This window comes from Lobosporangium transversale (assembly GCF_002105155.1).
Source record: "Lobosporangium transversale strain NRRL 3116 chromosome Unknown BCR41scaffold_55, whole genome shotgun sequence".
Taxonomy (NCBI): Eukaryota; Fungi; Mortierellomycota; class Mortierellomycetes; order Mortierellales; family Mortierellaceae; genus Lobosporangium; species Lobosporangium transversale.
The window spans coordinates 192,223-218,937 of NW_019029033.1; the positions used below are offsets into that span (position 1 = coordinate 192,223).

General features: G+C 40.8%; 7 protein-coding genes across 7 annotated transcripts; 5 read left to right on the top strand and 2 right to left on the bottom strand.

Moving 5' to 3' along the window:
• Positions 1–1,441: 1,441 nt before the first annotated feature.
• BCR41DRAFT_382181 (hypothetical protein) lies at positions 1,442–3,757 on the bottom strand. The gene is made up of 7 exons (XM_022027347.1): positions 3,682–3,757; positions 3,378–3,560; positions 3,101–3,269; positions 2,559–2,956; positions 2,364–2,459; positions 1,791–2,231; positions 1,442–1,666 (listed from the first exon to the last, which is right to left on the bottom strand). The coding sequence occupies exons 1-7, from the start codon at positions 3,709–3,711 to the stop codon at positions 1,472–1,474; spliced, it is 1,512 nt and encodes a 503-aa protein (XP_021876695.1). The 5' UTR covers positions 3,712–3,757; the 3' UTR covers positions 1,442–1,471.
• Positions 3,758–3,820: 63 nt separating this feature from the next.
• Positions 3,821–5,499, top strand: BCR41DRAFT_362533 (hypothetical protein). Its single transcript, XM_022025738.1, has 7 exons — positions 3,821–3,959; positions 4,058–4,127; positions 4,236–4,326; positions 4,413–4,608; positions 4,688–4,928; positions 5,041–5,193; positions 5,292–5,499. The coding sequence occupies exons 1-7, from the start codon at positions 3,868–3,870 to the stop codon at positions 5,460–5,462; spliced, it is 1,014 nt and encodes a 337-aa protein (XP_021876696.1). The 5' UTR covers positions 3,821–3,867; the 3' UTR covers positions 5,463–5,499.
• Positions 5,500–5,508: 9 nt separating this feature from the next.
• BCR41DRAFT_362536 (chloride channel) lies at positions 5,509–9,628 on the top strand. Its single transcript, XM_022025739.1, has 9 exons — positions 5,509–5,739; positions 5,874–5,992; positions 6,125–6,256; positions 6,376–6,507; positions 6,606–6,679; positions 6,783–6,873; positions 6,992–7,260; positions 7,442–7,627; positions 7,747–9,628. The coding sequence occupies exons 1-9, from the start codon at positions 5,696–5,698 to the stop codon at positions 9,568–9,570; spliced, it is 2,871 nt and encodes a 956-aa protein (XP_021876697.1). The 5' UTR covers positions 5,509–5,695; the 3' UTR covers positions 9,571–9,628.
• Positions 9,629–12,782: 3,154 nt separating this feature from the next.
• BCR41DRAFT_425816 (hypothetical protein) lies at positions 12,783–13,653 on the top strand (the record flags this gene model as incomplete). The annotated part of the gene is made up of 1 exon (XM_022030633.1): positions 12,783–13,653. The coding sequence occupies exon 1, from the start codon at positions 12,817–12,819 to the stop codon at positions 13,651–13,653; it is 837 nt and encodes a 278-aa protein (XP_021876698.1). The 5' UTR covers positions 12,783–12,816.
• A 2,072-nt stretch (positions 13,654–15,725) lies between these two features.
• BCR41DRAFT_425818 (male sterility protein-domain-containing protein) lies at positions 15,726–17,725 on the top strand. Its single transcript, XM_022030634.1, has 4 exons — positions 15,726–15,991; positions 16,087–16,369; positions 16,448–16,900; positions 16,998–17,725. The coding sequence occupies exons 1-4, from the start codon at positions 15,846–15,848 to the stop codon at positions 17,628–17,630; spliced, it is 1,515 nt and encodes a 504-aa protein (XP_021876699.1). The 5' UTR covers positions 15,726–15,845; the 3' UTR covers positions 17,631–17,725.
• Positions 17,726–21,987: 4,262 nt separating this feature from the next.
• BCR41DRAFT_374810 (hypothetical protein) lies at positions 21,988–23,440 on the top strand (the record flags this gene model as incomplete). The annotated part of the gene is made up of 3 exons (XM_022026899.1): positions 21,988–22,668; positions 22,866–23,162; positions 23,264–23,440. 3 exons carry the CDS (start codon positions 21,988–21,990, stop codon positions 23,438–23,440), a joined length of 1,155 nt encoding a protein of 384 aa, XP_021876700.1.
• Positions 23,441–23,887: 447 nt separating this feature from the next.
• Positions 23,888–26,517, bottom strand: BCR41DRAFT_400961 (hypothetical protein; the record flags this gene model as incomplete). The annotated part of the gene is made up of 2 exons (XM_022029178.1): positions 23,888–23,943; positions 24,036–26,517. The coding sequence occupies 2 exons, from the start codon at positions 26,515–26,517 to the stop codon at positions 23,888–23,890; spliced, it is 2,538 nt and encodes an 845-aa protein (XP_021876701.1).
• Positions 26,518–26,715: the final 198 nt, after the last annotated feature.

Here is a 26,715-nt window from a genome sequence, read left to right on the forward strand (position 1 = left end):
ATAGTAGTGTTTTTTCAAGAATGCTAGGAACAGCCATCCAAACTGTCGCTGTGAAGGTAGGATGAATATCATGTTCTTATGCTTTGGAAGCCTGGCTGTAATGGGCCTAAATAGAAGAAGGATATACGGAGAGTTTGGCCTTCTTGGCCTTGATGACAGGACAAGAGATTTGTAGCATTTTTTTGTGTGTTTATTCATAAGCCAAGCGATTGCTCTTTCATGAAGGCCATTTCCTATTTGTTTTTTCTTTGCTTCTTTTTTTCCTTGGGGGACTGCAGAAGGCAATGAGAAAGGGCTATTGTGTGTGAACGAATACGCAAGTTAACCGGATTAGACTCCAAAAGAAAGGATAGAATGAAAGAAAGACGGATGGATAATTTGTTTCTATTGTTTATATTATCATGTAGCTATCTGGCTCTGAAAATAAAAAGATTAAGTTCTAGACAATAGAACAACAGCTGTGGAATGGAGCATAGGAACAGCGATGTCCACGACGGAGTAGCAAACATGCATGCTTTTGCCCTTAAACTGACCCTCTTTTGGTGCTGTATTGAAAGTCATTGTGAACTATTCCGTCGTTACTGCTACTGTAGCTGTTGCTTTCCTTGTCCCTTTTCGGAGAAAGAGCTCTTCTCTTTGGCATTTATGTGATTTGAATATCTTGGCTGTTCAATAGCCTGGGACAGTATAATGCACTTAAAAGGCCTCAAGGCAAGAAAATGCAACAATCTTTGGTTTTTTTATGGTTACTCCTTCTCTCTTTTAGTTTTCGGTTTATAATAGTCAATGTTTTACAAGATGATATTATACATATAATAGATGAGGCCTTTTCCTATCTTTCCATAAATAACCAAGTATGCACTGATACTAACGCATTCCTAGAAATGGCAAGCCTTCTGTGCATTGCAAGGGCAAGGAAGGCGTGCCGGCTAACGTCAATATGTAATATCATCTCAGGTCTGCTTTTTCAAAGAGGACAATAAAATATTCAATTTCATTTTGCATATTTTAGTATCATGAAAACAAGATTTAAGTATCACTTTCCATAGGATTTGTGCAGGTCAGTTTTGTGTTAGTATTACTTGCATCTTTGTTTATGAATGTCTAGTATCTCTTCAGTTTTGTTTGTGCTTTCAACAGAAGGCACTTAAGGCGAGGGAGAAACTGGTACTAACATGCGTTTACGGGATCCTTTTCTGCAATACTCTCAAAGTACCGAAGCGCCCCATGTACGCATATACGCGTTCTCAGGAACCATAGAAACTAGATTCAACCCCAAACGCGCCGAAACTCCTAGTGTCGATATAGCAACTGAAAATATCTTTCAAAATAGGAAGTTGTATTCCGAAAAATGTTTATATATAAATATTGCCAACTTTAGTACTCAACTCCAGTATTAATGATAGTATGTCATATTAGTCCTGAAACACTAAAATCTGTACACTCATATACTACAATCGAATGCTTTATTTTATGAACAGCACTCTATGACTGCAATAATTCCTGGGATCTGTTGCTCAATTCCTGGATCACGAAGAACAGTCTTTGCCAGGACCGGTCCGATAGCCTGGGAAAGTGGCTCACGAACATCCTCGATCGATTGCTCGGGCTTTGTTACTATACCAGCCTTCGCTGTCTCATTCTTGATTAGTGCACGTAGCCCAGTCTATAAAAAAATAAAAAATAAAAAAAATATATCAGGCATGATACGGTAGTAGCAGGATAAATGTCGCGCATAGACAGAACGATGTGAATGACTATAGTAATAGTTAGTCCTCCAATGCCCTTACCATAAGTGCTTCCAAACAATGTGCGACTTCATTCCTTCGAATTGGATTGATGGGCTTCTCTGAATGGTCATTTTCAACTTCCATAAACTCGTCATCATCCTGGTCCAAGGCTGATCTGTTAGAATCAGGCTCGATGACACTCGAGTATGTCTTCAAGTTCGGTACTACCAAAGTCTTGAAAACCTCATTACCCATACGCGAAAGCCCTAAAATTGCTCCATAGTGTGTTGTCAGAGGCTTTTCTGGGTCTAAGAATGCTCGCAGTAAAGTCCGGGTGACGCGAGGTTGTAGAGTATGATAAGAGTTGCCATATTTGTTGCATATTAATATAATGATATCTGTAGCTGTGGATCGTAAAGACCAATGATCCTCCTGCGCCGGTGACTCGCCCAATCGTTTGCCGACAACACAAGTCAAAATGGTGGGCATAAGTTGGTGCAGCTAAAACATAATATTTGATTTTTTTTTTTTTAAAAAAAAAAAAAAAAAAAAAAAAAAGAGAGAGAGAGAGTTAATTCGACAGGTCAATAGGAATGAGATCAAAATTTAAACTGGGGGAAACAAGTAACATACATATGGTTCAATAAAAAGGTTATCATTGTCAAGCAGAGCGCGAACCATCGCCATCATTGCTACGAGTACCGGTAGATTCCTAGTATTTTGAGTGACCTACAATCACATTTCATTGTTAGGACAAAGACTTGGATTAAATGCTGTCAATATATTCAGATCAAGCCCAATGTGACATATCAATGTCCTTTTTTCTACCTTTTCCGCTACAAGTTGTACAAAGTAAGGTAGCAATTGATGAAGTCCTGGATCATTCTGCAAACTACTGATCCCAGTTGCTCTCAAAACCTCATCATGGCTCAGGACAGCACTTGTGATTCTCTCATAGTACATTTGAAGCTCCTTTGACAGCACGTGTTTAACAAGTGGTTTGATTTCAGCGCCGTCTCCGTTGCTAGTATTGTTAAGATTCCCATTGCTTGGATTAATGCCGTTGGTATTAGCGTTGTTATGGGTATTTGATTTAATTCCAGGAATGACAGGTTGTGCCGTGGGGTCAAGCTTGATTCGCTTGTTTAAAAGATCAGTCTTGGCGTCTACTGGTGTTGGGTTTTGCGGAATAGCTGGCTGTACGCCCTCAATTGCAAGCCAATGCGCTAAGGCAATAAGTTTTCACTACGGATTAGTTCACGCTTTTTTTTTTTTTTTTTTTTTTTTGGTCCTTCAGAAAGGTGCTACTACATCAGTGCCATAGCTGAAAAAAACAACGTTCAGATCGTTGAAAGTTGTTGAACATATACCAGTATAGGTGACCTCTAATGGTACTTTAGGCAGTGGTGTGCTTAGGATAGTCTCAAAGTCAAGCTCCTCGTCTTCCACATAATAGACATCACTTGTTCCAGTTGCGCCTGTCCCTACAGTTGTCCTTCTGAATCGCATAGGGTCAGCAGAACTAAATCCATAGAGCGGCTAATCAATCCAAATGAATCCCCCCCAACGGAATATTAATCATAGTAATTGATGGCAATCCATTTAGAACAAGTATAGACTATAAAAAAAAGGAAGCGATTTGTTTACCTCAACGTTACGCACACGAAGCGCATTGTTGATATCGTCGACTGTGAGTTTGGTACGTTTACCATGACGCATAAACTTCATGGCCTCCTGTACAATTTCGTGAATGCGGTATTCAACATCCTGGGCAAGTGAATTAGCCACATCATCCTTTAAATTTGGGATGCCAACGGACTCTGCAATGTCCTATAAGAGCCCAGGTCAAAAAGATTCCATAACAATACATAGTCAACCGTTAGAAACAACTGGAAATCAAGGCTTGATGTGGTGAATCTAATGAGAACTATTGATACATAGGATGTCCTGCCTTAATGGTTGATGCCGGGAAGGCGCTCATGATGTCCAATATTGTCCAAGAAGAAAGAGGGATAGTAAGGTCGCCCACATCTCCATTAATGAAGTGACTGCGATCTTTGTTTTCCCCTTGTTTTAGTTTGTTCATGCAATGAAGAATGCCTCTCGCACAAGCTCAACATTATAGACTTGGCAAGCAATGGAGTCCACAGAACAAACGTTGCCACAAAACCCACGTACCGCACGGACGGCTGCAGAAGTGAGCCAAACCCCTGGCATCCCTTCAGAGATGTAATTGTTCTATAGCGTGCTGATTGGCATTAGAGACTTCAACTTTTATGCGTCGTAGACAACTCAGCTTTGAGCTTTACTACACTACATATTAATAGGTCTACAACAGTGAGTCTTCTTGCGAAAAGCGTTCAGGGGATGCAAAATTCATTAGGGAGTGCTTACCAGGTAAGCATATTAGCCAGAGGACGCGCACGCTTCTTGAGGAAAAAGATGAAAGAATATAGCAATACAACTTTTATCTCATCTAATTTATTGGAGACGCTCCAACGTTAGTCAATGGCCAACCAACTTAAACAAAGCATGGAAATGACACAGAATATGAATAATATGATGGAGCTATTCCTGGTCAGCAGTCTCACTATAAGTAAGCTTTTTGATTACAATACTTAATCAGTTTTTTTTTGGCGGGACCATTCTTTGATAACAGGTTCTCTTGGCTTTCATCCATAGCATCAAGGATTGAGCGCAGTGATGACACGGACAAGCCCCTTCTCATACTTACCACAGCAAATAATAGCCAGATTCCTATTCCAGCAGTGACTGGCGTACTTACAATTGGAAAAGATAACTATGAAGAAAACAAATTTGAGCGTTCTGTTGGCTCGCACGCGACTTTATGTAGCAGCGTTATTACGTCTATAAAAAGGTAAATGTATACATATAAAAGATTGGTTACCACTTCACTAAATAACTAATCGTACTCTTTTTATCCATTTTTCTTGTAGAGGAAATAAGGAGACAAGGAAGATGCAAAGTTCGATATACAAGCGGATCGATGATAAGGAAGTCGCAGGAGTCCACGAATTAGATGTCCTTTTACCGGGGATGAAATGTATAGATACATTTGAACTCAATCTGGATGCTTTTGAGCCATGGATCATACAGGTCGAGACCGGCCTTAAGAGCCCGGGAACGGGCAGAAGATTATCCAAAAAACATGAGTGTTGCGTATACTTGATTGATCAGGCAAGAGTTGCTGCCCTCAAAATAGCTTTGAATGATATGCTAATTTTAGTTAGCCTACAAGCATTAATTCAGCTGGTCATATTTTGCGTTTCCTGAAATTCACGGACAATAGTGTACAATTCTATGGTCTCCTGGTGATGGAACTAGAGAGCAAGGGACAGAGTATATAATTAACATGATGACAACGCCTCTTCGTCAGATCCTCAAAGTTCCCGTAACAGAAGGGATCAATGTGGGTATGAGGGTATCGCTAAGCTCTTCAAGGGTGAGGAAGAATAGAGTTTACTTTGAATAATCATGTTTGCAAGCCAAGGATTATTTTTCATCCATTGACTATTTAGTTTTTTGTTATATCGGCTGTAGGGTGAGTACAGGATAGAAGGGACTGTAGGCGAGATATCGGAAGATAAGCAGGTTGTTGAGTTGTGGATGTGGTCTGAAGATAACTCTGCAGAAATGCAATATATTTTGGAGCGCATTTGCAGGGAGTTAAGTATTTTGGGCGAATGCTCAGACCAACAACAAATAAAGTAAATAAAAAAAGTGTGACAGCCGCCTTCCACTTTTTCTGACCGTTACCTGCACGACCACGCGTCCAAAACGTCTTTTGGAAACGTTCATACTTCTCCCTTTCATAAAGCACTTAATGTTCCTTGGCACATGGTGTGACCCTCCAAAGTCTTCACCCGCCTCCTGTACAGATATTTATGTATATGTAATACAATCTTTAATAACTTCAAAACCCGACCATTGTCCATTAATTCGCAATGCAATCACAAACCTCACAGGAAGGGCTTTTAGGACTCCACAGGTGCGACACTCTGAATGCCAATTTGAATCGAATAAACTTATTCCATCTTTCAAACATTGTTTGCTCAGCATCCGTTTGAGTAGCAGTCGCTTATTACTCATCTCATTTTGCATGGAATAATACAAACAAATTAGTTTCCAGAGTTTCCTTGACAGATTCCCAGCACCTTTAAATCCGAATTTATTCAATGAGCCAACTGGGTACGAAAAAGCACTCCAGGAAGTAAAACAATACGAAGATTTCACTACCATAGGTAAGCGAGTCCATATTCATGATTGCTAAAGAGAGAAATGAAATCTTTAAGGAATGACTTTTTTCTCCTTTACGTGCACAACGCACTGATCAAATTTTTTTTATGTCTGTTCTCTTTCCTGGCACTTGGAAGACTGGGTTCAAGATGCAGTTCGAGAACGGTATCGACAAACAACAAAAGCATCAGAGGCGAACAGATCATGGACATCATATCTATATGCATTATATGAAGCAGGGCAAGCATGGCTTGTGGTCTCGCTAGTTGGTATGGCCTTTTTTTTTTACGCAAAGGAAATAAAATAAAATAAAAAAGGTATTACATGGCAACTTACAACGGCATGATCTCTGTGTAAATATCCTTGCTCCCAAACAAAATAAAAAAAGGAGTTGTAATAGGACTCAATGCAGCGTTTATTGCTATCTGCACTCAGTGGCTCTCAGATATTAAGCTTGGTCATTGTTCATACGCGTGGTGGTTGAACCAGAAGTTTTGTTGCTGGGGTGTTGAATCCGAAGGTAAAAACTAAAAGGATAAATTGACGCATGCGTCTCAAACATTTCACTATTTACTAATTTTATTTTTTGTTACTTTTCCTCTAACGGATCATTCTAAGATGGATACTGCCCTGAATGGAGTGCATGGAGCAGATTTGCAATTATCAACTATGCATTTTATTTAGTATTCGCGGTGAGTTTCTATATGTATATATATGACTTTGTTTTATCCGTTGTCAAATACCATGGAATATGAGAGATATTAATTACTCAATATCCCTGTATCCACATTTCAGACGGCATTTGCAACACTAGCTGCCTTTTTCGTAAGGCGTTACGCGCGATATGCCGCAGGTTCAGGCATTTCAGAAATTAAATGTATTTTAGGTAAATGCATTTATTGTTATTGTCAGAAAATGATGAATGGCACTAAGCATGGATTTTTTTTTTTTTTTTTTTTTTTCCTTTTTCTTTTATACTAATGAGGTTTATCTTTGCTTCTTAGCTGGGTTCATCATGAAGGGATATCTTGGGGGCTGGACCTTGGTGATCAAAAGTTTAGGACTTGCCATGTCTGTCGCTGCAAATTTGAGTATTGGCAAGGAGGGACCTTCCATTCATATTGCCTGTTGTGCAGGACATGTTATCTCAAGATTGTTCCCAAAATATCAAAGGAGTCGGGCGAAATCAAGGGAGATCATTTCTGCTTCTGCGGCGGCAGGGGTTGCTGTTGCTTTTGGAGCTCCAATTGGTGGTGTTCTTTTTTCGTTTGAGGTAAACGCAAGTTGCGATGATCATACATTTTTTTTTTTTTTTTTTTTTATTATTATTTTTTTTTTTAAAAAAGAAAAAAAAAAAAAAAAAAAAAAAAAAGAAAAAAATCAGCTGGTAATATCGGCAATGATTGTCATTGTATAAATTTATGAGAAAATATGTTCATCTATATCATAAATAGGAAATGAGCAACCATTTTCCAGCAAAGACAATGTGGAGGAGCTTCTTTTGTGCTTTAGTTGGGACTGTAACTCTCCAGACCATGAATCCATACCGTACAGGCAAGCTTGTGATGTTTCAGGTCTCTTATGATCGCGACTGGCATTTTTTTGAGATCATTTTTTTTATACTTCTTGGTATCTTTGGAGTGAGTATCATGACTGCGTATGAAAAAAATGACAAGTTTGGAACCTTAACAAGTGTAAAGAATTTCCACGAAAGCTGCTAAATTTTATTTCTTCGCCCTTTTTTTTACTGTTCATCCAGGGCTTGTACGGAGCAATGATCATTAAATATAACCTTAAAGTACAACATGTCAGGAAAAAGTATCTGGGTGACTATGGCGTCATTGAAGCAGCAACCCTTGCATTTTTAACATGCACTTTGGCCTACTGGAATATTTTTATGAAGATTGACATGGCTGAGTCCATGAACATTTTGTTTCGAGAATGTGAAGGATCAGAAGACTACATGGGACTTTGCAAGCCAGAAAACACATGGAGGATGGTAGCACTGTTGTTCATGGCACTTATCATGCGCGTCGCCACATGCACCATCACTTATGGAGCAAAAGTCCCTGCAGGAATCTTTGTTCCATCCATGGCGATTGGCGCTTTATTCGGCCGCATGTTAGGATTGATCGTCAGAGCAGCACAAGCTGCCTACCCTGGCTTCATGCTTTTCTCGAGCTGCAAACCCGACGTTCCGTGCATTACCCCAGGAACGTATGCTTTCTTGGGAGCTGCTGCTGCTCTGGGAGGGGTTATGCGCCTGACCGTGTGTGTAGTCATCATTATGTTCGAGCTAACTGGAGCACTAAACTATATATTGCCGACAATGATTACACTCATGGTGACCAAAGCTGTTGGCGATTATTTTGGGCGTGGAGGTATCGCGGATCGATACATTCGATTGAACGGATATCCCTTTCTTGACAAGGAGGAGCACAGTTTTGGGATTGCAGTCTCCCAGGTCATGCAGAAGAATGTTACAGTTCTCCCAGCCTCGGGCACACGACTAGACAGGGTTGAGAGGCTGTTGGCGGATACTAATTATCAGGGCTTCCCTGTCGTGGAAGATTCGAGCTCACGTGTCCTTATTGGATATATTGGACGTTCGGAGCTACGATACGTGATTGATAAAGCCAAGCGTGCTAGGAATGTTTCTCCGTTGGCCCATTGCTTTTTTCGACCCGGAAGCATGGAGTCTCGACAGCATATGGACCAGAATACTGTCGGCGCGATGGGCGGCCTCGATCAAGATGCTTCTCCCTCGATGAGGACTCGAAGTCCTTTTGGAGAAGGGGATATTGGTAGTAATTCACTGAGTGCGGGAGAGAGAAGTGAGAGTGAAACGAATTACGTGGATTTTGGACCATTCATTGATCAGACGCCCATCGCAGTACACCCGAAACTTCCATTAGAGACCGTTGCCGAGTTTTTTAAAAAGATGGGACCACGGGTGATCCTCATTGAGCACCAAGGGAAGCTCGTAGGGCTGATTACCATCAAGGATTTACTCAAATACATTACCAGGACTGAAGCTTTAGACGAAGAGGTAGATGAAGATGAAGTGCCAGGAGAGTTCTTTGGCCGAAACTTTAGAGGCGAGCCAGATTCTGACTGGACTTCGAGACAGTGGTGGTCCTCTTCTTCATCTGGCAATAGAGGATACCGGCCACAGTCTCAACGTCATCAACGTGAGGCCATGAATAGCCATGGAAATAAACATACGGATTCAAGGAGCCAAGGAGATTTTCGAGCGAGCTCTGGTCATCATGGGTACTCATCGCCCTTAAACACGTCTTCCTCTGGGTATGGTAAACCCAATGTAGGCCAATATACATTCAAGGCGGCCATCAGTCGGCCTGGACGTAGTTCAAGCGCGAGCGACATGCCTTTTGCAAGCTCCATTGGATCTTTCAGAGACAGAATCGAGTTGAGAGAGAATTATCCGCAACAACAGCGGTTACAGCAGCATACACATCAACAAGAGCATGAAATACTTTTTGATCATAGCAGATATCTGAGTGAAGACGATATGGATGATCAAGATGAGGATGAAGTACGGCCTCCACTACAGCTCGGTTAATGGCCGCCTTTTGTGAGCTATTGTTCTGATCGCGTAGACTACTTTAGGCAATTAAATGCACTCTTGTTTGCAAAAAAAAAAAAAAAAAAAAATTATTGTCAAGGAGGAACATTATTTTTTTTACTCTATTCTTTTGTTGGTATCTCAGCTAATACAAATTTGATGCTGACAGATAGTATTGAGTCAGAGTATCCAATTCTATAATATTAGTCAAGAATGATTAATCATGAAGCAAGCTACAGTATAAAAAAGGGAGCCATTCCTTCAGTGAGCGACTTGGAAAAATTTAAAGTTTGTTCCCTTTTTTGAAATATTAGTTTCATTTCTTTTTACGTGAACATTTTAGGTTGACTGAAAGAGCGGAGGCCATTCTAATGGTAGAACCCTGTTTGAAGGAAATACTCTCGCATGCTTCATTAATTGTGATGTCATATGCGATTGTAGTCGTGTTGTTGCAGTCATGTGAAGTCATTTATCTTGTCATTGAGGCAGTCTGATTGCATTCTAGACTACCGTCACTTCTGCCTAGCTGATGTGTTGGTTGCTGTCGCTTCTGAGTAGTAATGGTTCACATGGACCATCTCCCAGCCTCTGTTTGACGTGTGACTGTTCCATTCTCCTAAGCTGATTTTCACCAATAGAGATCCTTTTTAGATTCTCTCTCACTGAAACGGATGCCGCTCTTGAATGTCTGTGGCGAGGTGCTTCGTTTTTCAGCTGAGTGAGCTCCTGGGTTTTCAGTCGTGCAGGAAGGGCCGATGCTATCATGGTCAGAGCTTTGCCTATGAACGCTACTGATGCACTTAATGTTCCCTCTCTTTTGTCCATCCTTGTGGACGCTTCTTTACGGACATCACGGGTCTTATCCTTGGATATCGACGGTGCCATGCGACTTTCAATCATAAATCCTGGATGTCGGATAGTCTGCGTCGCTTCTAAGCGCGATTTTTTTGACTTTTTTTGCCTTGAATGCTAGTTATGCTAAGCATTGAAGCACCATTTTAGTGTGTACTAGACGGGCGACCCGTGGCTTCGCTCACGGTCGCTCCAGTCTAGGCTTTGCCTCGAGAGGCTCATTTACCCTCGTTGGGGTTTTTTATTTATCAGATATTAAATATTAAAGTCTTTTTTTTATTGACATCTTGTTGTTCTTCAAACAAAAGAGTTTCAGCATCGGCTCGCTTTGTCATTATATTACATAAAGCGGCATGGAAACGGGCCGAAGCAAATTCATCCCATAGACCACAAGGTTGAGAAATGTTGCAATGGTAAAGGAGCATCGAGAAAAGATGACGCAGTCTTTTAGGGAATTGAAACCGGCATGCTTCTCGAAGGCAGTCTCGCCATTCGCTGTCGTCTTGCATATAACCTAGCGCCACAGCAGCTTCCCTAAAGGTGTCAAAGAGCCTATCATCCACTTTGCGGAGACGCTCAAAGCTTTTTGCTCCCTTTTTGTGCAAAAGCAAGATTCTGAGAGAGAAAAGCTCACGGTCTTTAGAATGAACAACATACATTCGGGTTACCGTCTTGTCCTGCCTGTCATGCGTTCTTGGTATCCACATTGGCGCCTGACCTTTTTTAGCCTCCCATCTGTAATGCAGAGAGTGCTTATCTCCCTGCCACATATTTCTCCAATGATGCAAATGCCCTCTCAACCTCGTACGGATTCAAGTCGCCAAGTCTTTCCCATTCTTGTTCCCATTCTTGTTCCCATTCTTGTTCATACGGATCTTCTTGCCGAGCCTTTTGGTCTTCCTTAGGGGCAAAAGGAAAGGTTTCGTTTTTCTCTGTCTTGATTTTTTTTATAGTGGTGGATGAGGAACTCGCTTCACCTCCTTGCTTTCTTCTGCCTCTTGCTAGGATGGCTGGAGATGAAGAAGATGAGGCTTGAGTCTCCTTCAAAGCTTGACTTCTTGTCGAATGAGTCGAATAAACTTTTGTTACGGAGTGGTTCTCCATGTAAAAATGTAAAAAGTATGAGATATATGATTCGAGTGAAAGTGTAAACTATTTATGAGAGATGGTCTGAGTAAAAATGTAAGAGAGCGAGTTAGAGTTATGATATTGTAGGTGGATGTTCAGTTCATTTGACGTGGAACGATCTGGCAATGATCCCAAAGATTGACAGAAAATGAACAAAAATAATGATAAAAAGTTGGACGAAGTGCCAAAAGATAATTTCATCAGTGGACAAAGTGCCAAAAGAGAATAATCTGATAAATAGATCACTAAAGGATCATAAATCAACAGTGATAGTCCTAGAGAATGCTGCAAAATAGCATCAAAAAGTGAAAAGAGGGATCTTTAATAAATACTGATAAGAACGAGCTTGACTTAGTAAAACTACAAAAAATAAGAAAAGTCACTCACCTGCAAAATAGCATCAAAAAGTGAAAAGAGGGATGCTGTTTTGCAAAGAAGCCAAAGTGATTTAAATACAGTCGAAAGTGGTTTTTACGGCCAAAAAACATATTGAAATTGGCCGTAAAAACCACTTTCGACTGTACTACAGATTGATAAAGGAATTAATGATAAAGAGTACTGAATGATGATGGAAATAATGAAGAAGAGGATACGTAAATAGCAGATTTAATCTTTATTATATATATATATATAAATATATATATAGCTGAAAAAAAAAAAAAAAAAAAAAAAAAAAAAAAGAACTAAAGAAAACGAAGGCGTATGGAATATCAAGCATTTTGCTGGGCACATGCCATGCATCTAGATATGCCGATACCTGTATACCTTTCCTTTTGGCCTATTTCAGTAATACTATGAGGTTTTACCATCTTGGTGAACACATATGAGGTTGACGAGACCCTTTGAAACATCAGTAAGATTGAAACATATTAGCGAGTTTTCGCAACTGCGTTTTTACATCAAAATTTACATCGGGAAGTGAAAAAAAAACCTTAAAACACAACTCTATTTTTTAAAAACCAGCTTGTCGTAAATTTGTAATGTAAACCACATCAAGATCCGTATTTCCTGTACTTTTACATCAAGCCCAGAATTGCTTAATTTAGCCAAAAAACTATATAAAATTGCCAATTAAATATTTTTCCCAAAAAAAGACGCGTTCTATCAGACTAGAATTCAATGCCATCAAGAGACCTCTGCTCTATTAGTCATCAATGCTCAAACCTGAAGTCATTTAAAAAGATGGCATGTGGTGTTCACGAAGCTTTACTCTCTGCTCTTCCTTTCACCGAAAACTTTAGCACATATCAGAAAGTTTCTACAATGAACACTTACACAACACATGATGAGTTGTACAACGAGGCTTCCTTTGAGGATTTATCGATTGAGGACACGCTCCAAGCGAATTCTGTGGGTGATATAGAGGAAGCGGGATCAGATTCTGAATCACCTTTATCACCTTCTAAGTCACGAAAAAAGCCGTGCCGATTGTTCATGCAGCCGCTACACGAAAAAGTTCTTCTTCAGGCAATTATCAGCAATCCTCCGTTTGCTAAGGATGATAGGACAGTTAATCAACGGTGGCAGAGTGTTGTCGATCGAGTTCAACAGACAGATTTATCTCCCCTCCGCATTGGCCCGCCTATTTACAGCGGCGTTACAGTACGCAATGCTAGAAGCGCATGGGAAGCGATGGCACAGGATCATAAAAAATATTTAAGAGAAAAAGCTGCGGCGACTGGTATTATTGGAGAAGAGGACGAGCGCCGTCATTTAATCAACCTGGCATATGAGCTGGAGCTGGAGCAGGAAGCTCACCAACAAAGAACAAACAATCTAGAGAATCGTAAGCGTGTTCATGAAGCATATCTGCAGAACAACAGAGATGGTGAGGCTTTGCGAGAAGCTGCTATGTCGCGAGCCGCACGAAAACGTTCTTCAGATTCTTCCGAAACCTCATCTTCGACGGACATAAGTCGACAACGGAAAATGAGACGCACAAGGGATAATAGCGAGCTGAGCAAGCTAGTTATTGAAACAAAAGAATATTTGGAGTATTCAAAAGCCGCTGAAGCAGAACATCGTGCCGACATCAAAGAGATATTGAGGGCTGTGCAGAGTAGTTGTGCAGCACTCCATGAACTATTAGCAAAGAAATAAAAAAAATTTTATTCGTGATAAGGAACCTCATCGTATAGATCAGGCCGAATATATTCATCAATTGCAGGGGGATCTACTTCAAAATGGGATGATGTGTTTGATCCATAGTAGCATGTATGGATATTTGTGAAGACCACTGCACATTGATAGTATCGGGCAACAGGGGAAAGCAACACTTTGAGGTTTTTTTTGAAATCAATAAAGGCGAATAATCCCGCAACTTTACCAAATCCCCATTCGACAGCTATTCGATGTTTGGACATGGAGCTATTGAAAGCCTGTTGCAGTGGAGTTAATGGAACAGGAGCTGTTCTATATGGTATCAGTACGTGTTGTGTAAGCATATAAGCTGGGTCTCCATAAATAGCGAGAGGTTCCCTGTCTTCTGTCCAAGCATGTTCCTCTAAAACCTCCTGTAAACCAGATGTCCGCATTATGGTCAGATCATGAGTCCTTCCATCAAAAGGGCCTCGCAAGTCAACGATTATTCCGTCGGGATTCAGGACGGATTGATACTTGAAACCATGGCTGTGATAGTGGCCATTGTAAATTGAACGCTGGCCAAAACTTGGGCGAGCAGAGGCGCGTAATGTACCATCAACGAAAGCAAAACAACAATCTAATGGAGCGCCAGCACTAAATATTTTACTTGCAAACCCGGAAAGCACAGCGGGGGTGAGTCGGATAGGGTCGAAGGTAAGGAGTCTTGCCCATCGGATGGTTACAAACCGAACAACAAGGTTAAATATTCTACTAAGGGCCGGAATAGAGCGACCGAAGACTTGCATTGCGGTGTAGAGTCGACAAGGGTATGCAAGTCGATACAGCAAGATAGCTAACCCTTCAAAAGCATCAACAATGTCGCGTTGAATAGTTTGAAAGTACTCAGGAAACCGAAGGTGAGTAATTATTTCTCGCATTTGTCCTTTGGAAAATCTGAATATCATACGAAAATCTGCATCAGAAAGAGCATCCAAATCGATACGATTATTATGGAGCCGAGGTACCTGAAAGTCGACAATGCCCTCGTAATTGTCATTCTCGTCTTCGTCAAGGAACTGCTGGAGGTTGGCGAGGTTTGAGAGAATGGTTGCAAAGTGGACGTTTGACATGTTGGCGATTTTTTTATTTTACAGGGCGAAGTATTTATTTAAAAATCAGTCACAGTGTTAGAAATACATGGAAAAATCGTTCTGTGTATTAATAATGGCGAAAATGCCATTTTTTCGAAAACACATCAAGCCCATTTAAGTTCATTCTCAGCTGATGTAAATCCTTGATGTAAATTTGGTTGCGAAAACTCGCGATATATCACGTAACTTCCTAACAACTTCACTTAGCAGACATTTGCAGCAAATCCGTAACCACGCCGTATAATCTTGTACATCTATTTCTCTCTTGTTATTAAATTTCATACCTCCTGGGTAAACGCGCAGTTGATCCCCCCACTGATGTCTTCTGTTGGACTTGAAAAGTAAGCTGCCCATGCTATTAGTCGTTGTTTGTCTGAGTTGGTTGTCCAGCTTTGATTCTGAGACCTGAAAGAGCATACCAAAAAAAGAATGTCTACAAAGATCTGAGTTACTAATTTTGAATCTGTACGTGTTGTGCACCAAAGCACAGTTATAGCCCGTTTCATTTGGTCATGATACCTTATATTTTTTGAATACTTTCGAGTGTATTGGCAGCCAATTGGCTCGCTTGTTGCGAGTATTGTTGCAAGTCCGTCACGCAGTGAAATGCCACCAGAACAATTCAATCATCGTTTTTACATTAAAAATATAAGGTATCATGACCAAATGAAATTGGCGATATATATATATACTTTTTTGAACATGTCTGAAAAAATAAACTATACTTTTGCTTACGGTTTTTGGACGGACTCTACAGCTGCAGTTGTTCCTGAACTGAATACTTATAGTTGAGATCTCTGAAACGGCCCAACCTGTTCCGGATGTCCCAACGCCTATCGGGCTATGGCGTACTGCATGCTTGTGTTTGTGTCATGTACACTATGGACAGAAAGTCAATAAAAGGGGGGTGAATCCCCTCATTTTTCACTCATCAAAGCGCATCAAAAGCAGCACTCATATATACTTGGTCATCACTTCTTCCCATTCTATCGATAAGCCATCAAAGTAAACAAAAACTCCTCCATCCCTCCTTGTTATAAAAAGAAAAAGAAAAAGAAAATGTCACGTCCACAACTCAAGTATGGGCCTGCGAAAGGCATGGAGTTTTACAATAAAAACTCTGTTGTCTTCTTGACAGGCGCCACGGGATTTGTTGGGAAGACCATCTTGGAGAAGTTATTGCGTTCTTTCCCTCAGATCACAAAGTAAGTATTTTTGAACATTTTTATTATTATTGTTTTCAGGTACATCAGACTTTCGACTGTAAACAAGTATTAATAAAATTCTATGGAAATATCAGGATTTACTTGCTGGTTAGGGTTTCGGCGGATAAAACATTGCAGGGTCGTATTGAGAATCTATTTAGCAACAGTATCTTTGATACTTTAAAGTCACAATTCTCAAGTGGTCAAGAATTTCAAGAAATGGTTGTCAACAAGATCATTCCTGTGCAGGGAGATATTTCTGTCAATCACCTGGGCCTCTCAGACAAGGATATGGCCATGGTCCAAGAAGATGCCACAGTTTTCATCAACAGTGCTGCCTCTGTCGGTTGGTCCGATCCATTGGACATTGCTCTTGAGGTAAAATATACAAAACACGGTATCAATGATCAAAAACACGCAGCAAATAACACTTTTTTTATTTTTTAATTTTTTCAGATGAATACAAATGGCCCTTTCCGCATATTCGATGTAGCCAAGGGCTGCAAAAATTTGGCTGCCATCGTTCATATCTCGACTATTTTTGTCAACTCACCCATGGTTGACCAACACGTTAATGAAACCATCTATCCGCACCCCCTCGGCGATGATCCAGAAGCCATTTATGAGATGTTGGCCACCAAGATGTCCTACGATGAGATAAAACACTATGAGAAATCTGTTGTCCTCAAGACCTACCCTAATACATACACATTCGCCAAATCCTTAACAGAACATTTAATTAAAAAGCGATACAAGGATATGGCTCTCCCTATTGTCATCGTCCGTCCTTCCGGTGTCGGTGCTACTCATCGGGAACCAGTCCCTGGGTGGGTGGAAGGTGCCAATGCAAGCAACAAAGTGATAATATCTTGTGCCCTCGGCCAAGTTCAAGAATGGATCGGTTGTGAGGTAAATAAGCAGCAGATGGCAAAAAAGCATTGAAACGTAGTAATCATCAAAGTCAAGGATATAGAATGCTAATGAGTGTTTCACTGCAACCCTATAGTCCGTCATAACAGATCTAATTCCTGTCGATATTGTGGCTAAAACGGCTTTACTCTCTGCCACAACTGCTGATCGCACACTCACAGAACCGCCCATATACCAAGTTGGCACCAGCTGCATTAGCCCCCTCACCTGGCGTACCTTTGGTACAAATATGGTTGCATACTGGCGCGCAGCTGATCCACCACTTCGGCGAGTCTCAGATGACATCCGATTCGAACTTTACTCTCCTTCAGAATTCAAACATCGGTTTAATTCCCGCTTTGGAGAGCAGCTTCGAATTTTAGCCCAACACAAGGGTCATGAGAGGATTAAAGCCCTTATCTCCAAAGCAGTAGCTGTACCCACGATCTTCAAAGCCTTTGGTCTGTACCAATGGTTCTTTGATGCCACCAATACATTGGCCCTCGACGATGGAGCTCCCGCAGAGCTCAAGAGTGATCTTCGAGGAGGCATAGATTGGAACAAATATATGGAGAATTACAATGCGGGAGTGCAAGTGTTTATTTTGGGTGAGAAGGTGGGCAGACCTATTGCAATCAAGCACCTAAACAAATCGCATTCGGAAATGAGCACAAAGAGTGAAAGAAGACCTGAATCAACAACCACCATAGAGACTTCAGCCAAACTCTAGATTTTTATAATTTATTAATTAGAGAGTATGAGCACTGAGAACAGAATATTAAAAGATGTTTGAGCTTGACTATACAAAACTACGGTGAGACGGAGGCAAATGTTCAATCTGTTGATAGACACATTTCTTGGCATATCTTTTGTCAAAATTGGGTCATGCGAAAGTCTTCATGAGTTTTTTATTTGCACAAATAAAGAAGGATAGCTCCATGACGATTTAGTTTTCGGTCATTTATTTCGACATCGAAATAAATTTTCAAGACAATGCCCATGGATTGCTGGATTTTAAGCCCATTTATAATGGCAAATTTGCCCTTGTTACGGACGAAGGGATAACCCAAAGGTTGTCGCGTAAAAAAAAGTGAGCAAATAATTAAGGGGCCGCTAGATAAATCCTTACTTTGAAAGTAGCAAAGCAGTAGTCATAGTTATCCGTAACCACATTATCTCGTTGTTTTTGTCCATTCCTAACAGCATGGATGCTCTAAGTCATGGCATCTGACCCCGTACTTGATACAATCATTTTCTCTTCCTATCTGTATTTAATCAATTTTGCTTATGTTATAAGCCCGAGCTTTTTTGTACATGCGTAAATTGAATACAGGGATCTTTCAAAGGGTTGGCCCTCATAGCGAACTGTGATTTAAGACATTAATCTTTGTGATAAATGTTGTTTCGGTTCAATTGGCTAGTGATATGAAAATGACACCAATATTAAATACAGTTAAGCCAAGCATGAAGTTTTCATCAATTAGCGTTGAGCCTGCCAGTTAGGGGAGTGTTTACGAACCATGCAATGCATTTGTTTGGTTTACAGACTTCAAGTTCTCCACAGTCGCAGAGTGATACTTATGGTCAAAGCTTAGACCATCCAACGTCCAATGGCATATATGCTATTGATTTCCCAACAATCACAAGGCATATTTTTATTATTATTGATGGCAAGGGTGAAATATGAAGATAGCATCCAGCCTAAAGCTCTAGGAGGACTTTATTGCATGCTTTTGTGTGAATGTTTGTCATACACACCGATTAAGCAGAAAACACAAGCAAAATGGATGCCAACAAAACACTAGTGGATTTGAGATTAGTATACAGGCATTATACTGTACACTTTTCCTAATTTCATTTACCTCATTCACTTCGTGAGGAAGTCAGTGCAGGACTGTACGTATTATACTCGTGCAGAAACTGACACATTTTTTCTGCTTTCTGAATACTGCGTCTTGTCCCACTCATATCCGCACCAATTTCACTGCTTACCTTTCTGCCTGCTCGTTGACTCGCTTCCGTTTGTTTCTCGTGTCGTTAATTATTCTATACATTGGTTTGCTGTTCCTGTCTTTCTGTCTGTCTGTTTCTGTCTGTCTGTCTTTTTTTAGTGTCTGTGCTTTTGAGTTATGCATATCCGAAACTACCCGAAACCAACCACAGAGAAAAAATAGGGTATTCCGGTCGCGTGCTCAGGATGTAAAAAGATGTCTGTGGAAAGGGGCAAACGCTGGCATATATGATATTGGGATAAGGATGTCTTTATTGTTACTAGACTATTGCTAGTGTTTACAACTTAGCTTCTGTGTTGATATGAATGCTATTGTTGCTTGCTGTGATGCTTTGATCACGTTCAATGGAACTTTTGTGAAAGCACTAAACTACCCAAACTGGACTCAACAGGAATACCGAGCCCAACACCAACAGAAGCCGAGCATTATGGATTTGACTCGGTCAGAAAGTATATACATATACACGGAAACGTATTTAACGGCCGCGATAGATTGACGAATTATGCTTTGAAATGCCTAAGAAGTAAAACTCAACGAACAGGAGCCGTTCATTTAAGACATAAAGCTGATAAAAGTGTATTATTTGAGTTCGATAAGTGCACTTGGAGATCAAACATTTTCCAAATACAAAGAGAAGAGATAAGCCAATGTCTTCGGGAAAGATACGGGCTTTGAGCTACTTTCTTTTTCTTTTCAAGCTTATCCATAAAACATCTAGTGCACATTTCATTTTTTGTCTTTTCATAATGTATCCATTTATTCGTTTTGAATATTTATTCTGCTTTATCGCCCAATCATTGTTACCCCATTACCATCGTCGACTCTGTTTGTTTCCAGTACAAAAAAAAAAACATCGTTCTCTTTAACTGAGGAAAGAGTTAAACACCATAAATACGTAGTCCTAATCCTGTCTCCGATCTCATTCTTTCACCAGAATCCACACTTCATTTTTACCTCTCCGAACTCTGTCCCCTCTTTGTCTATTATTTACTGAGACACTTCACACTCTAAACTTTGGATCGACATTTTACAAGAAACCCTTTTTTTTTAAAAAAAAAAAAAAAAAAAAAAAAAAAACAGTCCAGTCCAACCCAGTTCAGCCCAGTTCAGCCCATCCTTGACAGAAAGAACTCAACCATGCTTCTATCACCTATGAACACAAATACTTCTGCTCTACCATTACCAGGTAAAACCAGTTAATAACATTAAAATTAACGTTGTGAGTTGTATCAAGAGAAACATGCGAAGGCGTGTGAGAAAAGTAGCCAGTGGACGGAATAATTTCAGGAACCTATTCATTTGTTTGTTATTATGCACCCATATCGACTTTTTGGGACTAACAAAATTGGAAGGCAGGGAGATGCGGGGGAGGGGGGAAAGTGTATTCAGTGAGTGTGAGAGGAGGAGGATAGGGGAGGATAATTCTACCGAATAAAGGGATTCAAACACAGAAACAGAGAGAGATGTTGGGCCTACTTGGGTGTTACATTACAAACTAACTATTTGTAATGAAGGTTGTTGCAACTATAAATCATACACACAAATGACAGGATAATCATGCGGCGCGGTCCTCTTTCTCTTGCATATCAATGGATGAAATATTAGGGGGAGAAGAGGAGCAAAGTATAATACTTTAATGCCAATTCTCTTGAGCAGCTTGTCCTGCTTTCTTGTTATTCTGTTGCCATCTTGTTCTATGGCCCGTTCCACATTGGCAAAGTTCAGGAACAGAGACGGAATAGTCTACTGTTTATAGTATCGAATATCAAACTGTCACATGTATATATAAATGGTATGAGATTGATGGTTGATGTTGCATACAGATCTTTTTTAGTGACGAGCGGCATTTTGATATTCCTTCTGGATGTTTCGAAAAAAGAGCTGAACTTTGCCATGTGTACACAAAAAGAAAGAACAATCAATCTATTGAATAGAATAGAATATAGAATATTATGGAATAGATAACCGAATATCTCATTAGTGTTGTGTGACAGGGCATTATTGAAACTTTGAGTGGAAATGAAGCCAAAATGACATCAGAAAAAAAAAAAAGTAATCTCGGTCATCAATAGATCATATCGCCTAAACACACCCTCTTCATGCACACGGCTCTCCTTTTTCTTTTCTCTTCCCTTTCAAGCCGTGAGCCATCATCAATTGCAAAGGAGACGGTCTGGGCAACTCTCCAAACTTTTCAGCTTGTGTTCCCACACATAGTTTATATCTCCATATCTGCATTCATATATGACTGAAATTCGGCCCATAATCATCACTCACCATACTCTATTCATCCAATACATCCCTGTCTGTCTCTCCCTTCTCCTCCTATCTGTGCTCAATCCTCATCATACTATTGCCCTCTTAATGTTATCTTTTGCTGCCTGTGCTTCCCTCATCTAATCTGTATCTGGTCTATTTGGAATGTCTCCACGCGTTTGCTACACAAAGACAGCAGTCTTCTGTCCCCATGTCTCTCACATCTTGATACTTTGTCATGATGATCTACGATAAAAGATAGTGATTGGATGAATACATAAGATCATTTTCTTTTTCTGTTCTCCTCACTAGTATGCTGTTGATGTATGGAAAAACAAACATGTGTTAGAAACATAAAAGGACGCTAAAGAGAGAGCTAGCAACCATGCTTCAAGTTGTAGCTGCTGTCAATGCTTCCGTGTGTGCCTTGCCCCGTGCATCGCTGCAGAAGAATAATATGTTATTATAAAGGACTCTTACAATAATTATTATTATTGTAACTGCGTGGGAAATTAAACTTGTATATCCATTCACAATAATGGAAGAGCCGGTTTCCAAAAATCATATAAATAGTAGCTCTTGTCTGCACCATGGCGATCCCTTTACTCTCTTTCTTCCAACCCAATTCATATTCACAACCAGACATTGCTACGATTTGCTTTGTCCAAATTCAGTTTTCCTGTTTCACTGACCGAAGGCCCTTCTTCATACCCATTCATATAAAAAAAAATATATAAATATTTACTCATATTTTTTATTTTTATTTTTTTATTTTTTTACCATCCACAACGGACGATCACTCTTAATACATAATCAACAATGGCTACCTTACACACTACGCCACTTTGGACATATCCCATTCCCTCCTCTGACTCTCGTCCTGCTTCACCATTACCGTTCCTCGAACAATCACTCCTATCTGTGGCTCCCCATGTAATCTCATCAGGCTGCAAGATCAAAAATGTCCGCCCTGGTCTCTTCGCTCGATCTACCTCGACCTCATCGGTACCACAGTTGACTGATGTCAAGGCTCAAGTACGTCAACCAACCCGATCCAAGGAAGCTCCCTCCTCATTATGGTCTTCTTCCACTGCCATCAATATCCCCTCACCTCCTCTCACACCCCATATGAGGGCTAATGACGAAGATGATAACGATGTTGATGAAGACAATCTTATCTTCTCATCCAGATTCCAACATCAGAGCCGCCATGAGAAGCAGCAAGACGATGATCCCTCTTCCTCATCACTGTCGATGCTGATGCGACAGTCAAGCTCTGCTCCCTCGGCCATGTCGCCGATCGAACTCCAACCCTCCTTGGCTGTCTCAACTGGTTTCACTTTTTCTAGCAATCTCCTATCGCCTACAAAGACTAAGGAAGATCGAGAGAGTTACGATGTCTTTGTGACTGCCATGGAAGAAGACTATTGGAAGAGTGTCTCGACCATTCGTACTACATACTTTTTTGATGGTATCGGTCGTGGTGGCGGATTCCTGGCTGTAAGTAAAAGTTTAAAAAAAATACTTGGAGCACAGACATAATGCATCCCTTTTCCTTGTTTCTTCTTTACCACGCGAGTGGTTTTATTTATTTTATTTTATTTTATTGCCAAGAGTTCTTCATTGCGCATGGCATTCCAATCCTATATTTCTAATTTTTTATTTTTATTTTTTTTTATTCTGTTTCTTAATATCAGATTCCACATATTGCATCCCACGGAAATGCAAAGACCAATGTGATCTGCAGATTACTCGAGGCTTGGCTGACTAAGAAGCTAGTAGAGCCTACCATTTCTGACTCGATTCCAGTTCTCGAGGACAATATCGAGAGTTCTGTTGAATCGATTGAACGACATTTACGTCAAGATCCCAAAGTCTGGTCTGGTATCTCCAAGAGCTTTATCCACATCCGCTGTGGCCATGTCTTCATGCTTGACACTTGCTGTGATGATGAAACCATTGTCCACCTTGGTGCGGATGAATTCTATCAAGACGTATGTTGTGTGATCCATAGCCTAAAAGTTTCATCAAACACCCCGTTGCATTGTGTATGGAATGGTCTCCCTAACCAATGTTCTTATAATGCTTATTTTAGTATCCACTGTTTGTTGATGTCGAGATCAAGATGCATTGTGATTCAAATCACCTGCCCAAGGATCACTCTACCGAGCTATTGATTGCCTTCCAGAACGTTGTCAACCGTACCAAAAACAAAGACGAAGAGAAGCCCTTTGTTCACCGTACTATCATCGGTGAAACCAGGCAATATTGACAACAACCTAAAGATGCTGTTGCTGTACCCTTTGCGCATCAGCAAAAGCTAAAAACAAGTCTGACAAGCAAGAAAGGGGAAAGAAGAAAAAAAGACAAAGACTATTATCTCCTAATACCTTGGCTTTTGTTTCTTTCAATTCATTATTATCGTCATTTTCATCTTTTGTCTATATTTCTATACTCTCAACTCTATTTTTCATTTTGGCAAAGCTATTTTAGTATTTTGCATTTGCACTCTGGTAGTGCACCTATCTGTAGATCTGTATTACTATCATCTTTTATTAAAAAAAGAGAGAAGAAAGTAATTATGTCACGATTTGCAAGCATGAGCTACATGGATGTAATTTCATAAGCAATAATTAAGATTCTCAAACGCTATTCATCGCTACTCTGCTGTGTGTAGCATCACCAATAATCAAGAAACAAAAAGGGCTACACAGTTATGTCACATGTGATATTGCATTGCTACTACTGCATTGGCATCATTCTCTGCGTCTCGTCCTATAAAAATTAAAAGAGAGGGGATAACAATGAAAACGAAAGATCTAAAGAGCAGTAGCGGTTACAACATTATTGGTGCATAGAATACTGACCGAATCGTTCACGGATGAATGCCTTAAGACAAAGATTCTCGTGAAGTGCTTGATCGAGTTGCGCCCGAGTTGAATTGGATGGGCATGGCGATAGGGATATCACGGATGAAGTTGACATGTACGTCTTAGATTCGAGAACTGTTGCTCGAAGGGGCTGTGGATTCCCCAATGCAAGGGCTTGGGTGCACGAATACCCTCCATCATTATAGCCGGCTCCAAATTCATTTTCTTGCATACTTCCTTTTGCATATTCGCATAAATCTGACGGCGTTGCCAGTGACGTTGAAGATGCACTGTGCATCGATGCTTCATATATGTTCGACCGTCGCTGATAGCCTTCTTGACTCAGTGCGTCGCCAAAATAATCTGGAAGCTGGGATGGATTCCTCGCCTGCTGCGATTGTTGTTGCTGGCATTGACGAGATCCCTTCGAGGAAGAGGGAGAATATGGTGACAAAATTTTTCGTCCTGAGTTTTGATTCTGACTCAAAGCCAGAAGATCCAGCTGTAGCTGAAGAGCGGTACCTGCAGAAATGTTCGTTGGAGCAGTGAATCCCATTGTTGCCAGGGAATCATTCTGAACCGACTGGGTGCTTGAAGATGATGTAGGTTGGTATTGATCCCAGAAAAACTGCTGGTACCATGACGTGGGTGCAACAGGCTGTGCAAGAGACATACCAACGGTGTTGTTGCCGGCCTCCAGACTCTGAACAGACGGCGGTATTTCAGCTTGGTTCTGTACCACATTGGTATCGGCAGTATTTGAAAGGATTGCTAGGGTAGGATCTGTGATATCCAGTAAATCTGATGGAGTTCCAACCAGATTATCCGGCTCAGTGCTATTAAAATTAGGAAGAGGCGGGAGGGGATTTAGGTGTCCAAAGAGTTCTTGTAGTCGATTCAACTCATTTACTCTGTATTCCAAATCACTCTTTCGTTCCGCCTTGTAGGCTGATCCCGTTAGTGGTGAACGGTCTATTAGTTGCGTTGAAGGAGTGGAAGTGAGCATCGGCCCTAGAGGGTGAAAAGTAGCAGTCTCCCACATTCGACCATAGTCTGCACTAAAAGTTGAGGACTCTTTAAAATCGGTGATCGGTTGGTATATCAGGCTCGCATATTGGCCTTGATGTGCGCCTGGAACTGCTGATTCCTGTATATCTTGGCATTGGATCCGCTTCCTGGATATCATATTTTCCATCACCGATCTCTTACTTAGCGATATCGTAATCAAACTCGTGTTATTCTTGTCCAAACAACATAGCTGGCTCGGTGTTAATTTCGTAGGATCCGGATTCAAGGTCTCGTCGCCCTCCCATCCTAAGGAATATTGCTCGATTTCTTTAGGGGATGCTCTAATAATAGACTTGGTGTGCGAGTCGGCTATGAAGTCAATCTCTGTCTTATTACTTTCCACGTCGTTGCTCAATGTCTCGCCCATGGTCACGCCCTCTTGGTCGCTCATATTATTTCTATTCCTGGCATTGTCGTTGATCTCACTCACGACTGACTCTAGACATAATCTTTTCGACGAACGTGGATGTATGCTTGACCGGCGCGGAGGAGAAGCTAGATAGTGTGATGGCTCTGTTGATTGCGAAATTAGGAGGCCGATAGTATTTCGAAAACCTTTGGCGTGTGGATTATAGCCCTTCTTGAGATCATTCACTCTGTAATTTTGGTAGTGTGTTACAGCGATAAAACTAGTCGTCTCAAAGGTATGGGGAACCGAGGAAATAACCGTTTGAGATCCGCTGGAACACTCAATGAGGTGCACCCTTGGACGATATTTGTAGAATGACATCATATGAAATATGTGATCATCCCCTTTCGCGCTGGGGCCATGTTGACTTTTACCGTGCCTAGTCGTCGAATGTGGGAACTTGTTACTCAGCTTAACCTTGGCAAAGGAGATTTGGCTTGCCATCCAGTGGCTTCCCGTCCTGTAGCCATCCGGATGCATGTATGACTCCTGAGCCAGAACAAAATCTGCGAAAGCTCCATCATTCACATTTGCATTCCCGCGAGCTGAAGCTGATATAGCTGTCCACTGACCATTGCAAAAACGAAAGCGCTCAGGATTAACCTTTTCAAACTCAAGAGTGATAGAGTAGAGTGTTCGGGGATTCAGATGAGTGGCTTTAAAGCGCAAGCAAGGGAAGAGACACCGCCCAGAGTTCGTAATGATCATTTCGTTTTGAAGAGAGAAGAATTTGGCCCAAAGCTCATCATCTACTAGCTCTAATGTCGGCGTATGATTACCCCCCTGGCCGCACTCATATTCACTTGCAGTGTCGCTCGAAAGAGAAGATGAAGAAAATTCATATGGAGATGCTTCTTTTATGCGACAAGGATTACACGAGGATAAATCTTTATTGGCTCCTGGTCGGTTAGCGGCTGGCTTTGTACTTGTGGTGGCACTCCGTAGCTTCATACGCTCGAACGGTTGTCCACTACTTCTCTTACTACCCTCCACAGGCGACATTCCAACTCTGCTTGTATCTAAGTTAATAAGTAGTTTCTCGGATCCTTAGGATCAGCAACATAAATATTATGGCACGCTAACACAAACTACTCAACTCTTTTGTTTAAAAACTGCTAAATACTCTAGTGTCTATACCTTGTAAAGAGTTGTTGTTTTTAGACAATATCTTATTTAGCGAAAGAAGTACCAAACGTGTTA

Excerpts from the sequence above, each read along its gene's own strand:
- BCR41DRAFT_382181 (XM_022027347.1), bottom strand. The coding sequence starts at position 3,711 with ATGAGCGCCTTCCCGGCATCAACCATTAAG. Across the intron at positions 3,561-3,681 it reads TCCCGGCATCAACCATTAAG|GACATTGCAGAGTCCGTTGG; the intron begins GCAGGACATCCT and ends GGGCTCTTATAG. Across the intron at positions 2,460-2,558 it reads TACAACTTGTAGCGGAAAAG|GTCACTCAAAATACTAGGAA; the intron begins GTAGAAAAAAGG and ends ATGTGATTGTAG.
- BCR41DRAFT_362533 (XM_022025738.1), top strand. The coding sequence starts at position 3,868 with ATGGAGTCCACAGAACAAACGTTGCCACAAAACCCACGTACCGCACGG. Across the intron at positions 3,960-4,057 it reads CCTGGCATCCCTTCAGAGAT|GTCTACAACAGTGAGTCTTC; the intron begins GTAATTGTTCTA and ends ACATATTAATAG. Across the intron at positions 4,128-4,235 it reads CATTAGGGAGTGCTTACCAG|TCAATGGCCAACCAACTTAA; the intron begins GTAAGCATATTA and ends CTCCAACGTTAG.
- BCR41DRAFT_362536 (XM_022025739.1), top strand. The coding sequence starts at position 5,696 with ATGCAATCACAAACCTCACAGGAAGGGCTTTTAGGACTCCACAG. Across the intron at positions 6,508-6,605 it reads CTGGGGTGTTGAATCCGAAG|ATGGATACTGCCCTGAATGG; the intron begins GTAAAAACTAAA and ends GATCATTCTAAG. Across the intron at positions 7,261-7,441 it reads GTGTTCTTTTTTCGTTTGAG|GAAATGAGCAACCATTTTCC; the intron begins GTAAACGCAAGT and ends TATCATAAATAG.
- BCR41DRAFT_425818 (XM_022030634.1), top strand. The coding sequence starts at position 15,846 with ATGTCACGTCCACAACTCAAGTATGGGCCTGCGAAAGGCATGGAGTTT. Across the intron at positions 15,992-16,086 it reads TCTTTCCCTCAGATCACAAA|GATTTACTTGCTGGTTAGGG; the intron begins GTAAGTATTTTT and ends TGGAAATATCAG. Across the intron at positions 16,901-16,997 it reads AAGAATGGATCGGTTGTGAG|TCCGTCATAACAGATCTAAT; the intron begins GTAAATAAGCAG and ends GCAACCCTATAG.